At 50.8% G+C, this 14,816-nt stretch overlaps 1 protein-coding gene across 1 annotated transcript in view; it reads left to right on the top strand.

The window, feature by feature from the left end:
- The window catches only part of MYRIP (myosin VIIA and Rab interacting protein), a 159,399-nt gene that overhangs the window by 120,578 nt on the left and 24,005 nt on the right, over positions 1 to 14,816 (top strand). The window contains exons 10-12 of the mRNA XM_014534937.1: positions 2,130 to 2,283; positions 5,918 to 6,558; positions 10,933 to 11,172. Of these exons, the coding sequence (XP_014390423.1) occupies positions 2,130 to 2,283; positions 5,918 to 6,558; positions 10,933 to 11,172 (1,035 nt within the window). The remainder of the gene's footprint in view (positions 1 to 2,129; positions 2,284 to 5,917; positions 6,559 to 10,932; positions 11,173 to 14,816) is intronic.

Genomic DNA, 14,816 nt, shown 5'->3' with positions numbered 1-14,816 from the left:
GAGAGAGAGAGAGAGAGAAACATCAGTGATGAGAGAGAATCATTGATTGTCTGCCTCCTGCATGACCCCTGCCGGAGATTGAGCCTGCAACCCGGGCATGTGCCCTGACCAGGATCAAACCGTGACCTCCCGGTTCATAGGTCGATGCTCAAGCACTGAGCCATGCTGGCCTGGCTACTTTCCCCTTTTTTGAACATATGCTCTGCGTGATTTACAGTGAGGAGCTTGGAGATGGGAATAGGAAGTGTCTCCTGTGAGCTTACAGTAACACGGCACCTGGCAATAGGCTGTCAGCTCCTCCAGGCCAGACCTGAGTCCCACACATTCAGTCACAAACATGGGACTGAGGATCCCCCCCGCAAAGTCTCTCCCGGCCTTCAGAGAGCTCACAGTCTGTGGAAGAGTCGAGCAGTTGCATGGGTACTGGATTTATCAGGGGGACCACTTCATACGTTACATAAATGTCTAATCACTATGTTGTGCACATGAGCCTAATATAATTGAATGTCAATTGTGATGGGAAAAAAATATTTTTTGAAAAGTAATTCAGTCAGTTGGTCAAGGTATTACAGCAAAGGCCCAGATCCAGCTGACTCCTGAGTCCAGCCCCAGCCACCCAGGGCCTGTCCACAGCTCTCCTCCTGGGTCCACCCCCAACCACCCAGGCCCTGCCCACAGCTGCCCTCCTGGGTCCACCCCCAACCACCCAGGCCCTGCCCACAGCTCTCCTCCTGGGTCCACACCCAACCACCCAGAGCCTGTCCACATCTCCCCTCCTGAGTCCACCCCCAACCACCCAGGCCCTGCCCACAGCTGCCCTCCTGGGTCCATGCCCAACATGGCCTGCCCACATCTCCCCTCCTGCATCCACCCTAACCACCCAGGGCCTGCCCACAGCTGCCCTCCTGGGTCCACACCCAACCACCTAGGCCTTGCCCACACCTCCCCTCCTGGGTCCACCCCCAACCACCCAGGCCCTGCCCACAGCTCCCCTCCTGGGTCCACCCCCAACCACCTAGGCCCTGCCATCACCTCCCCTCCTGGGTCCACCCCTAACCACCCAGGCCCTGCCCACAGATCCCCTCCTTGGTCCACCCCCAACCACCCAGGGCCTGCCTACAGCTCCCCAGAAGCACTCTCCTTTGTCTCCTCACACCTCCTTTTGTCTTCTTAGCACCTGTGGTGGGAGAGGAGGTGTTGGGCTGTTGCATTGACCAGGCCTAGGGCTTGTGGGCTGACCATTCTTGGCTCACTTGTCTATTGCAGCCCTGCTGACACTTAAGTTTGGAGTCTTCGAGGAAAAGGTGCTTTCACTTCTATCACATGCCAGCAGGTGGAGACAGACTGCTCGGTTGGATGAGCATTAGACAGTCCTTGGTTTCACGTTACTGTCCTAGACGCTGCCGAGGGCTTCACTCTTCCCTGCCCTTTCCCTCCTGGGTTTGTCGATATAAAAAGAGAAAACTAGGTCACCAGTAAAAGAGGATTCCTTCATTAAGTGACAAGGGAAACATGGGTCTCTGTTGGATGAAATTCCTTATCTATAACATCTGAGCTTCAAATTCTCTATAGATAATATTTATAACATATTTATGATACAGTTTAAACAAGGTTCCTGTCAGTCATTGGAAATCCCACTTCTCCTTGGATTGGAGTTTATTTCCCTTTCTTTCATTCAGGCGCCAAGTCGGACTGTGTTGCGATAGTTCTGGGTTGTGGACTGACCACTCTTGGCTCACTTGTCTATTGCAGCACTTACGTTGTGGCTTACTGTCCACCCTGCTGAAACTCAGGTTCGGAGTCTTCGAGGAAACGATGCTTTTACTTTTATTACATGTAATCGGCCCTGAGAAATACTAGCTGGGGGTTGGCTGGATATGGAGCCCTGTGAGAACTGGCTCTGTCTGTCCCATTAGTGCAGGCTGGCCGGCTGGCGGTGGAATAAGCAGGAACCGTTTCTGCCATTATATGGCCCTATGTACTGATTTGCAGCTTTTAACCAGAACACGAGAAAAGGCCACACCGTCACGTCTCCTCCACGCTGTGCAGTGTCGGCCGCAAAGCTGAAAGCCTTCGTCCCGGGGCCCGCGCCCCTTGAGCTCACCCTTTCCCCTCCTTTCTGCCCACAGCGGTCCCCGTCCGAGTTCTCACCCATCGGAGAAGATGCCCTGCAGACCTGTTTGCTGGAGGCTGCGTCGAGGCATCCGGGGAGCCTGGGCCAGCAGCCCAGGGAGGAGTCGGCGTGGCCCAGCTGGAGGAGCCTGGACAGTCCGGACCAGACAGGTGAGTGTTTTAAGCAGCATCTGGTTGGCCTGTGGGTTAACTGTGCTGTTTGGAGGCTTCTGGCTGCCGCGTGGCCGCTCAGCTCTTCCCCTGTCATCTGAGCAGCGTGTGCCCATTGTGGGCAGCCTGGGCAGTGTTCCTGTGAGACCCGTGGGACAGTGGGGGGCTCCTGGACCTGTGTGTGCAACTCACATGGCTGCACAGCCCACGTCAGCTGCCTGTAGAGTGGATGGAGACGAGGACTAGCCCCTGGTCCGTGGACGGGGGAGGATGTCTCACACAGGCCAGGAACGCTAATCCAACCCAGCAGACAGGTCAGCGTTCAAAGGGATTTGGGTCCCAGTGTCTGGTTCTAAGAGTGTCCTTTCTGAAGCCCGACATGTTTGTTAGGGTGACACTTGCTATGCCAAGTGAACCACACCTTTAGGTGGTTTAATGCCATAGTTTTAGTTCTCATCAGGCAGCTGTGCAGTGCCGTGTCCTGGCTGCAGGAGGCTTTCAGAGGCTCCTCGACCCTGTGGCTCTGCCGTCCCCTAGGGCCTCTGAGTCTTCTGCTGGCCATCCTCGTCCGGCCAGCAGGTGGAGGAAGAGAGAATGGAGAAGTTGGTGCACCTGCTGTCTAACCACCTCAGCAGGGAAATGACACCTGCACCACCTTCACTCCCATCCCAGGAGCATGAACTAGTCACATGGCCCCACCTTGAAGCAAGGGATCCTGGGAAATGTAGTCCTGGCTGGGAAAATGCATCCCAGGAACGGATGACACATGATTTTTTTCCCCCCTGCCACACAGGAGGAGGGCATTGCTGTTCCCTCTTCCTGCTCCTCCTCCTGGAATGCCTCACCTCTCTCTGTACAGGGCAATTGAACTTCCCTCTGCAGAAACTCCTCAACATCTATCACACACAGTCCTTTATTAAGCTGTCAAGTCATGTGATCCCTCCCAACCTTAGGGGCCCAAACTAGCTGAGACCCTTTCCCAGAGTCACACACACATCAGAAGGCTGCCAGATGCTTGGAATCACCTGGGGAGCAGCCGAGGGCCGGGAAGCCCCTGTGCTCAGGCCAGGGAGGTCTCCTGGGCCCCACAACTGGGATAAAGATGCTCACCCCACCCCACACAGGTCAGTTCCTTCCTCACCTAAATACGCATATCTGTGATGGAAGCTAGGAATGTTGTCCCCACAAGAGGGAGCCATAGAGTACTTCCACCCATATTATCCCCCCAAATCTCGACCCCTTTCCTCAGCAACCATAACAATAAATTAGCAGCAAAATACCGACAGTGCTTTCAAGGATTGTGCTATGACTTCTGCTCTGTCAGGGCAAAGACTTAACCAGCAGCCAGATAAGCCAATCCTGTTGTTATCACAGTGCAAAGAATAAAAAGCATGAAGTATTTTCTAACAGTTATTCTAAAGACCTTCCAAAAGAAATCTTTCCATGTGAACCTTTTAGGACCTGTCAGTAGAAATTGCGGAGATTCTGTGAGCACATGAAGGTTTCCTTATGTATGCGTATGGTTTGGGGTTTCCTTAAGTGCATTTTCCCTTTCTAGATATGTTTTCTTCCCCCTGCTGTTGTCCAACAGACCCACATTCATTCATTCGTTCATTCATTCATATTTTTTTTCTTTCTCTCTCACCTGGATGGAAAATTATCACAGAGAAGGAACTCTTAGATTCCACAGGACCTCTGAGAACATCACATAATAGATCTTCACTAAAGAGTAATAAATAACTAGCTTTTAAGAATCGCTTTACAGGGGATAGCGGCCACCTGCGGGCCCTATTTTGTTTATTCCTCCCACGGCGTTCCTAATCACTGCCATTATCCTGCGTGCCAGATGAAAGCCTTGAGGGACAGTGAGGGTCAGTGGCTTGTCCAGGACCCCACAGCTGGGAGCACCCTGACCCTCACATGCACACCCCGTGGCTCCGATCACAGCTTTTTTAAATTGACAGTGAGAGTCCCCCCACCTAAAAAACAAACAAGCAGCAGTGACAAGAACAGCATTTCAGAATTCAAACGTACACACTGGTACACTTAAAGGATATGATAAACCTTCTAAAAGACACTCCACTCCACAAAACAGTTCCCCGCTGAATTACGAGCACTCCGCATACATTTGCAGAGGGCTCTGCTTTTCAAAACACGATTGTGTGCATAATATTCCGTAAAACAAGGCACCCACGTGTAATTCATCAGTTCTGTCTACGCATAAAACTTAGTTCAACAACATCACACACACACACATTTCACACTCGGTCCAAACATCCATGCATCCCTCAGGAGGAAGATGGAAAATGAAAAATAAATAATAAATAAAGCGCTTGTGTAGGAAACCGCTGGTTTTCCTGAGGAATGCTGGGCCTTGACGTGCTGAAATGTCCAGGCCAACCCCAGAGGTCCTGACCGCTGTCTGATATGTACAGCAGGAAGCAGATCACTCCCGGGGGCATGGCTCAGCCTTAGCGGAGCAGAGATGCAGAACAGAGGAGGCCTGGAGGTGGAGGTCATCGTAGAAGGTTAATGTCCACTGGGCTGATGTCAGCAGCTCTGTTTCTGTGTCAGGGGGAGGGTTGGTTCTGGAGCATGTCGGTCCACAGCTGGGGTTAGCGCCAGGAGCACTGCGGGCTGAGTGAACCATAGCAACTCTGCCTCAGTCCTGACAGCGCTCACAGCAGCTCGTGGGTCTCCCCAAACACACACTCACTTAGAGTCCTTGACAGAACATCTCCTGTGCGCACAGCTGGGACGTGAAGATCAGGGGACGGTCCCTGCCCCCAGTTGCTCGCTGACTACTGTCTGCACAACCAGGAAAGGGTGAGAATTTGGACAGAGGAGGGGGTGGCGAGGAGCAGGGTCCCAGAGGATGCCCCCAGTGGACAAAGAGAATGTGGTCTTGGAGCCCAGATGCGACATTGAGCACTTCCCATGATGCAGCTCGACAGCCAAGGTTTTCATAGGGTTGCGTGTTCGTGGAAACGTCTGTGCTCTTGCCGAGAAAGAAGTTGGCCAACTTCTAGCTTCCCCAGGGGAACATGGCAACCTGGGATTGCCAAGGCAGGGGAGGAGAGGAGGCGGCACTGGGCTGACTCCCACGCCATCTGTCAAGGCTGTTGTGAGTGAGGTCTGTACAGTTGCTGAGGGCAGGGTGTGCTAACCTGTGAGGTGGGCCAGGCAGGTGATGGAAGCAGGTGATGGTGTCTTCTCCCATCCAGTGAGGAAAAGGAGGATCTAAGAGACAAAACCATGGCCAAAGTCAAAGAGCCAGGACCTGAGGCTGCCAGCAGCAGCCTTCCCCTCTCCCCGTCGCTACCCAGGCCAGGCCAGCCGAGGACAGGAGTGGGGCGACTCTCGGAGACGGAGGGGACCATCTACCTGGGTGGCATTAGCTAGGAGTCAGATCTCTGAGTTTCTCTTCATCTGCGCCGCACTGGGGCCCTGGGAGGCCTCGAGGGACTTCCTGGGGACCTTTCAACTTGCCCCCAGTTAGGTGTGCCCCTATGGACTTCCTAGAGCAGCTGCTCCCCAAGACCCCAGGAGCCAGTCATGGGGCAGTGGCAGGTGGCAACCTCACTTGCCCTAAGCTGATAACGGCCTCTCTGGTTTCTCTCCCTCCCACCTACAGACCGGGCCCCCGTTTTGCAGAGCCCCGATGGGAACTGGGTGGCGCTGAAGGATGGTGCTCTGCCCCCCGCCCGCCTGCTGGCCAAACCTAAGAGTGGCGCATTCCAGGCCCTGGAGGCTGCCTCCAGCGTGGCCTCCGCCTACGAGGAGATGGGCTCCGACAGCGAGGAGGACTTTGACTGGAGTGAGGCCTTGAGCACGCTATGCCCACGGCCCCAGGATCTGCCCAGGAACCCCCAGCCTCAGCCCACGCAGGCCCAAGGCTTGGACCAAGTCCCCTCCGCCACCTCTGCTCCCTCCAGGCTTTCCCCCCACCTCGAGGCCACGTGCTCTGACTCAGAGACGTCCTCCACGGGCTCCTCCCGGGAAACAGGGCATCATCGGGCCAGACTGTCCTGGCTGCAGAGGAAGGCTCCTAGGACCCCTGTCGCCGAAAAGATGCACCTCCAGGGGGAGCTGGACGTGAACTTCAATCCCCAGGCAGCCAGCAGGGAGACCTCGGACAGCAGCGAGCCTGAGGAGGCCCCCCACGCGCCAGACCGGCGGGCCCGGAGGTGGAGAAGGGCCCGCGTGGGCTCAGAGGATCCAAGCAAGGAGCTATCTTCCCCCAACGCCCATTCCCAGGAGCTGAGCACCCACCAGGTAATAAAATAGGTGTGTGCAAGCGCACGCGCACGCGCACACTTTCTGGGAGGATGTGCACTCCTTCAAGCATGGTTGGCATAGAGAGTCCGGGGTTAAGACTTCAGACCCAGATTCTCATCATGATGTTTGCTGCTAAGTAGCTGAGCGACACAGACAGGTCACATCAACTCTCTGGCATTCCACGGCCCCCTCAGAGATGAGAGCTTAGGGTTCAAAGTAGCTTTGCAAGGTGTGGCCCCGGACCAGCAGCATCAGGGAACATGCTGGAAATGCAGATTCGCAGGCCCCACCCCAGTCCTGCTGGATCCAGCCATCTCTGTGGCAGTGAACTCTCCTGATAATCCTGTGCATGCAAGTGTGAGGGCCACTGGCACCAGGGGAAGGGCCTGGGGCCTAGAGTCAGCCTTCCTGGTTCAAGTCCAGCTATGTGACCTGGGCAAAGCATCTCTCTAGGTCTCAGCTCCCTCGTCTGTAAATGGAGATACTCGTGGAACCCACTTCAAAGAAGGGTTGAGGGAAGTGAATGTCACAGAATTTGGCGTCAGTCCTACCTGACCTGTGCATATCGTGCCTAGAAAAGGCCCTTATTTGGGCTAAGCTCTCATTTTCTCTGTAAAACAAGATCATTAAAAGTGATCTCAGGATTGTTGTGGCGATAGAGAAAATATAAAGTTCTGTGCAACTGGGAATCATTATCACCTAGCTCAGGTGCAGACTGCTTTCCCGAAACCGTGAGTAACTTCCCTCAGGGATATTCTTGAGGGTCGTCTGCACACTTGCAGGTATAAAATGCCATATATGCAGCATAAGTAGGTGCCTGAAGCTTTCTGTTTATTCTGAAGTGGCTTGCAAGTTATCTTTTGGTATTCATCTTGGCAAGGCGTCAATAAAGAGAAGGCAAGCGCTGAGAGAAAGGTGATGGCTTGGACCAGTGTTGTGTCCCCCTCCCCTGGCAGTGTCCTCTCCTCTCCACTAGGTGGCGATGGCGTTGCACTTCCAGGGACTTCAAAACTCTGGCCTCCCGATCCTCCCTTCTCGTTAGTTTACTAGAGCAGTTCTCTTCTCAAAAAGAAAAATATATATATATAGTTTACCTGTATGCTTTTAAATTATAAATTTCAAAACACAGATATCATCTCCCTTGACCACAACCCTAAATCCTTGTTATCTTCCCCCAAATGACTTCAGTTGTATTTGTGCATTTATACGCAGATAGTACATTTAGAAATATAGTTCTGTAAATGTATCTGTGTTTTAGCAAAACCAGCGTCTTTCTATCCATATTCTGCTTCCTCTTTCTCTTAACAATAAGTCATAGGGATGTCAGCACACACAGAACTGCTCATCGTACCTGCAAAAGATTGCATCACGTGTTCCCTGGGAGTGTGGGAGTGGGAGCAATCCTTCCGGGGTGCAAGCAGTGAGGGTGCCTTGCCTGTAGGGAGTTCTTAAACAAAACTAAATCTAACAGAAGTCAGTCTCTTTCTTATCGCTCTGAACCATGCACGGAAAAGTCTAAGTGATGCTAGTGATGGAAGACTTCCCCACGGGGGCAGGCTGCTGCCAGCGTCCACCCAGCCCCCTGGGCTTTCCACTCTCCATGGTGGGGAGGGACCACCACCCACAGTTCCCAGAAAGATGGACATTAAAGACTTTCCAGAGGCTGAGGTTATAAACAACGCTGCGGAGAATATCGCTGTGCAAGTCTCTTTACACAAGTACAGGAAGTAGAATTGCTGACTTGAGGTACATGGATCTTTCATTCTAACGAGTACTGGCCAAATCAGGCTCCCAAAGCCTCATAGCAGTTCACGCGGCCAAGCACTGTTTGAGTATGTTTCCCCTGTTGTCCACAGTACTTAGTGCCGTCAGCCTGTGAGACTGTCACCACCTTAAGTGAGGGGAGAAATGCATTTCTTTCCAGTTAACATTTGCATAGTTACGACTGAGGTTGCACATTTTTCCCAATATTTGAAGCTATTTGCATTTTTTTTCTTCTGTGAAAGACACATTTATCACCTTCTATTATTTTATTGGACCACTTGCCTTTTTCTTATTGATTTTTCCGAATCAGTTTTATTTTGTAATTATGTTGTAGATTTTAGTTTTTTGATGGTTACACATTGAAAATATTCTCCCCTTGATTATCACTTTTGCCTTAACTTCATTTTACATGCAAAAGTTTTGTTGCTAATAATTTGTCAATCGTTTTTCTTAATAATAATTTATCAGTTATTTCCTTTATTTTTTATTTTGTACCTTGTTTAAGAAAGCTTTTTAAAAGACATTTTATTTATTTTTCATCCTCACCCAGGGGTATGTTTTCATTGATTTGAGAGAAAGAGAAACATCAATGTGAGAAAGAACCATGAATCGGTTGCCTCCCATATGCATCCTGACTGGGGACCAAACCCGCAATCTAGGTATGCGCCCTGGCTGAGAATCCAACCTGCAACCTTTTTAAAAATTATTATTATTATTTTAAATAGCAGGTTGTCAAAGTTGTCTCTCTCTCTTTTTTAAATGTTTTTATTGATTTTCAGGGAGAGGAAGAGAGAGATAGAAACATCAATGATGAAAGAGAATCTTCCATTGGCTGCCTCCTGCACACCTACCACAGAGGATAGAGCCCACAACCCCAGGATTGTGCTCCGACTGGGAATCGAACTGTGATCTCCTGGTTCATAGGTCACTCTCAACCATTGAGCCACACCGACCGGGCCAACCCTTAACCTTTTGTTCTAACCAACTGAGCCACCGGGCCAGAACTGTCACACATCTTTTTAGCAAAACAGGGATGGTCCAGATTCTGGTTGCAAATGTGCATGATGAAGCTCTTCCTGTCGAATGACTAACTAAATGAAAATATCATACTTTCTTGTCCTTAGGAATACATAGTGTGCTCATGGATTCTTGAGTTTAAGATAAGTCACCTAGGACGTTATCACCTGAAGACTCTTGGTCTGAGATTTTACTCATACAGTCAACATCACCATCATTGTTAGAGTCTGGAGAGCTGTGCTCCTCTGCCAATTCATCTTCTGAGTCACACAATAATTGTGAAGCATTGTTCTCTGTCCATTTCTTCTCTTTGTCATTATGAAATTTTGAATTCTCAACTGTATGCAGTGAGCTAAAAGCAGACTCAAAACAGTGATGATTTATTTCACTATTGAATCATTCTTCGAGGCAATTCTTTTCTTCCGTATTATTATCTCAGTCTCCTAGCATAATTGGGAATAACTGATGAGTAATCATGAAAAATATCTCCCAGGGTGATGAAACAGCAAAATATTTCAAAAGATGGGAAGAATTAGATCACAAAGATCCCATCGTGTACCTTAGAGTTACAAAAGGGCCCAGTGAACCCATGTAGTAAATGCAAGATAGAATGTTTTATTTTATTTAAAATATAAGTAAATTTTCCATTTATTCTTTGGAAGCCATTCACAAAGTAATAAAAGTCATGAGATATCAAGCCTTATAAATAGATTGAACAACTAACTCAATGAGGAAACTCAAACACTAAAATTGGGTCTAGTAGACCCTGATGGTATGCTGAGGTTATCTTAACATTCCATATACATCTGTCCACGTCAAGGCCAAGAATAAGTGAGAGTCACAGCCTCCGTGTGCTCCTGGAGTTCCCCAGGCCTGGCCAGGGACTTGCTCACAGGAGGAGCTTAGGAGATGTTCACCAAGTAGAGAGTAGGAGCTGTCAGTGTCATCACTAAGCTAGAACCATAATTACCAAGGGAATACCACACAGTATTCCTTACAGATGTGCAAGGTCCTTGCTGCATCTCAAAACCTTTGCCTGGCATCCCGTTCTTCCCTCTCTGCCTTTGAGCTGAGTAGCTGCTATACTTTGATGCTCAACTCAGACATTGATTCCACAAGGAAGGCTTTTGCCTAATCCCCAGCGTCTCCCAGCAAGTGCCCCTTAGTGGCTATCAGAGCATCCCTCCCACCCCACCCCCTTCTCTGCACGCGCCATCATGGCGGCTAGTATGGAAGGTTTTACTGTGCCTCCTCTAGGCTGGGCCGGATTTGCTCAGCCTTGCCTTATCAGCACCAGCACGGTGCTGCCGCTCAGGCTGGGGGCTCAGCAAGTATTTTGTGACTAAAAACTCCTGTTGAATTCCAACGTGTCCTCGGAGTGCAGATGCTCACCTGTCCGAACCCTTTAACAAAGTGTTAAGATGCATGTGTTTGAGGAAATAAAAGTGAAAAGTAAAAGCCCATCTGTGTTTCTCCAGACCAGGTCAGAGAGCTGTCACTTTCCTGGACGATCCTCCCGGGTGCCATTGGGGACGAACCACGTGACTGTAGGAGAGGCGTCCTCAGCTCACCATTCTGGTTTTCACTCAGGTGTTGGGTGACTTATCGGAGACCGACCTCGGCAATGAGACTCGGCACCCCCGGACCCGTGCCGACACCACGGAGGAGAAAGTGAGAAACAAGTTGTTCGAGTTGGCGATGAAAATGAGTGAGAAGGAGACATCTTCGGGGGAGGATCAGGAGTCCGAGCCCAAGACAGAGTCCGAGAATCAGAAAGAAAGTCTGTCCTCTGAAGACAACAGCCAGAGCATCCAGGAAGAGCTGAGGAAGGTAAGGGCCCGCTCTCTGCAGCCGGGTCTGGGGAAAGGTTCTGTATTTGCACAGAGATGGGTGGGGTCCCCAAAGAGCTCCCTCTAAAATGGCCCTCCCCGTGCGCTTGGGAGAACCCCGGGGAGCCCTCCGTGATGAGCTCTGAGTGGCGCAGTCGGGAACCCGGCGTTGCGTTGTACGGAAGGCTTCCAAGACCTCTCCGCTCTCACGAACTCTCCTTCGTCGACACAGCCCTTTGGGCTCACCTCTGTAGTTTCGTGCTCTGATCTCTCTCATTGGTGAGGAGCAGGGCTATCCCACCTCGCCTTGGGGATTCTGCCTGCGGGTTGGGATCATGTACCCATCCCTCCTTCAGGCAGTGATGACGCTCCATGCGTGGTCTTTGTGTGGAGGTGGCCTGCTGGACCGTTTATCCCTGCACTTTTCAGATCTGTGTGTGTTTGTCTTAGCCTCAGAATCCATATGTGAAATTCCGGAGTTTTAAACAGGTTAAAAACACTGCTACTCCCAGGGCTCCCAGAGCCCCAAACACCTCCTCCCACTCCCCCACCCCCACCTGCCAGCCAGAGGTCCAAGCAACATTGTTTGACAACCACAGGAGGTAGAACCAACCCTTGGAGAAAGGGATCCCAGACGCCCGCCTCCGGTCAGTGCTCTGCCCCCTCCTCCTCCGTGTGCCTGGGTTCCCTCGGCAGCTTCTCCATGTACTTTCACGCTGAACTTGGCCACGTCAGCGTCGGGAAAACCCCTGATACCTCCAGTGGAGGGGAAGAGGCTGACACTTGACTGTGTCCCCTGTTTACTTCATTTAGTAAAAACCCTATGAAATAGATCCCCCACCCACATCTGGCAGGTTTCAGAGCTGGGGCTGCACCACGCACCTGCTTGGCCTCAAATCACTGGCTCCTTCCTTCACAACGAGCTGCCTCATCTGTAACTCGAGAGAAGCTCTTGTCTGGAAACTTCTAGATTTCCTTGCATGTATGATCAGTCTTTTCCTGTTTTGAGAATATGCCATCTACACCAACAAGTTATTGGTCACCCACGTGCATGGGTGAGTGAGCCCCCTTCGCCTGCTCAGCAGTCAAGTTGAGGTACCAGGGAGAAGCCAGGCCAAGCTTCTGTAGAGAGAGCTTTATCCAGACGTCACTGTCCCTCCTGCCTCCACCCCTGGCCTGCTCTCTGAGAGCCAAGCAGGGGGAAGTGCACATTCCCACAGACACAGTGACACCAGTGGCAGTTCAGGGTTCTTGGCGAAAACCTGCCTAGGAATTAGGGCTTCAGGTTCCTGTCCAGCAGCAGCAGAGCCATTTCATAAACGCATTTTCTCGTGATTGGACTCAGCCCTTGGCTGTGAACAGACTGGGCCCTGGAGTCAGCCCCCTCTGGCTGGCTGTTGGGGAGCCCAGTGATGATTCAAGGATGGTCCCTGATGTCTGCATTTTAAGTAGCTGAAGAAGGAGCTTCTGGGGCTTGGGGCCCGTCCAGGAGCCTCCTGAGAACTGGGTTCCCAAGGGATCGTGCTCTTTCTTGAAGCCAGCTTGGTTCCACTGAGCCCCAGGAGTCAGCCTTCCAAACCAGCGGGTCCTCGGAGCCCAGAAGTAACCTCTTGTTTCTCCTCTGCTGCCAGGCAGGTGGCCCTGCCAGTGGTTCTGTAACCGAGTCCTGGCTGCATTGGTTCTTAGAACCATTTGCCTCTAGGTATGCAGGTGCTGTGTTCCTGAAAGAGGGGCGCAGAGGTGGGCCAAGTACTCCCCACCTGAGCTCGGAGACCACACTCAGGGGCTGAATCTCCCACAAACCCCCCAGTCTTCCTAGGCTTGGAACAGCGATCCCCAAGGGCTCTTCTGGCTTCAAAATCCCATGTAGTGGGTTAAGTAGGTTTCTGTTTTCTGACGTAGGTATCCTTTGTGACACTCTTTATGGCAAATGATGTCCTGTGTGTCAAATCTTTAGAACATGAATGTTTGTTGAGGGTTCAAATGACTAAATTTTTGCATTATCGTCAACTTTTCACATCCAGTGTCCTGAAAACATTTCTATTGAAGGTGTCTTTGTTTGCCAGTTCTTCTCACAGCTGGCTGAGCCATTGTGCTTTATTTTCACAAGGGAGTCACAGACTAGCTAACATCTCCCATGTTTATAGTTTCAGGGAGTAATTCTCACCAAGGTACTGAGACTTCTCTGAACTAACCAGTGTCACTGTGCACCTTCTCATGGCTGCTCCCCACTTACTAACATCAAGTCCCATAGAAACAGTGCTGCTCAGTGGTCAGGGAGACAGGCTTATTGATGCTGAGAAAACGCAGAGCCTTGGGCTTCTGAAGCTTCATGTGCTTGTGACCAGCTTTTGTCGACATCACAGTGTTGACATAAAACCAAGCATTGTCCGCGTGTAGCTCACCCTTGTGAAATAACTCGCCATCCACAGGCGGACTGGCTGTCCTTCCTCTCGGGTAGCTTTTCATTTCAGAAGAGCGTCTTGATCTTTAGTTGGTGCTGAAGTGAATATGGTGTTAGATACTAACTTGTAGCCTACAGACTCCGCTGACCTCCGCAGGCCGTGTGCCTGTGGAGGAAGTCACGTCTCTTTTCTAACTCTCTATTTAACTGTTGCCCTAGGGCCGTGGTCGGCAAACTCATTAGTCAACAGAGCCAAATATCAACAGTACAACGATTGAAATTTCTTTTGAGAGCCAGATTTTTTAAACTTAAACTATATAGGTAGGTATATTGTTATTAACTTAATTAGGGTACTCCTAAGGCTTAGGAAGAGCCACACTCAAGGGGCCAAAGAGCCGCATGTGGCTTGCGAGCCACGGTTTGCCGACCACGGTCCTAGGGAAACAGAGGCATTAGCTATCCACTTAGATACCCTAACTGGTTTGGCTTAGTGAATAGAGCTTTGGCCTGCGGACTGAAGGGTCCCAGGTTCAATTCCTGTCAAGGGTACATGCCCGGTTTGCAGGCTCTATCAATGATTCTCCTTCATCACTGATGTTTCTATCTCTCTCTTCCTCTCCCTTCCTCTCTAAAATCAATAAAAATATATTTAAATTTTTTTAAAAGAGAGCTACAGCTCTTGTCCATGGTGCTTGAACAGGTGAGGAGGCTTCATTTGCCCATGTTGTCTGTCATCGGTTCACCCCTTCCCACAGCCCGTCCTTGTGCGGAGACAGTGGGGAGGGCCTGCCTGGCTGGGAAGACAGAGCTCCAGGGTCTCCCCTGGATAACGGGACTTCGGCAGAACACCTTCCTCTCTGGGCAAAGGGTGAACTGACTGGCCAGAACTCCAATGCAAAGAGCCCTTAAAGCATCTGTAATTTGCAGGTGTCACCTGAAGGGTCAGGCAAAAACCTAGGTTACCTCAGCCACAGCGGTAGAGTGGGACATTGGACAGATGTGGTTTGAAGAGGGAAAGGCAGAGTAGCTCTAGAAGTATAAAGGTCTCAAAAACAAAGCTCTGGACCCACGAAAGCCCAAAAGTAAGATGCCCTGGGGAGATGGGATCATGGGAGGTAAGAGGGGAGAGAAGGCAAAAGGGTCTGAAGCTCTGCAGAATAAACAGGACTGTGCTCTTGGAAAACATTCTGAATAGAGAGAATATAAAAACAAGAGGAGAGGAAGGAAGGGAGGGAGGGAGG

This window comes from Myotis brandtii, unplaced genomic scaffold (assembly GCF_000412655.1).
Source record: "Myotis brandtii unplaced genomic scaffold, ASM41265v1 scaffold134, whole genome shotgun sequence".
Taxonomy (NCBI): Eukaryota; Metazoa; Chordata; class Mammalia; order Chiroptera; family Vespertilionidae; genus Myotis; species Myotis brandtii.
The sequence above is the reverse complement of the archived record's forward strand: the minus strand, read 5'-3'. Positions and strand labels throughout refer to the sequence as shown.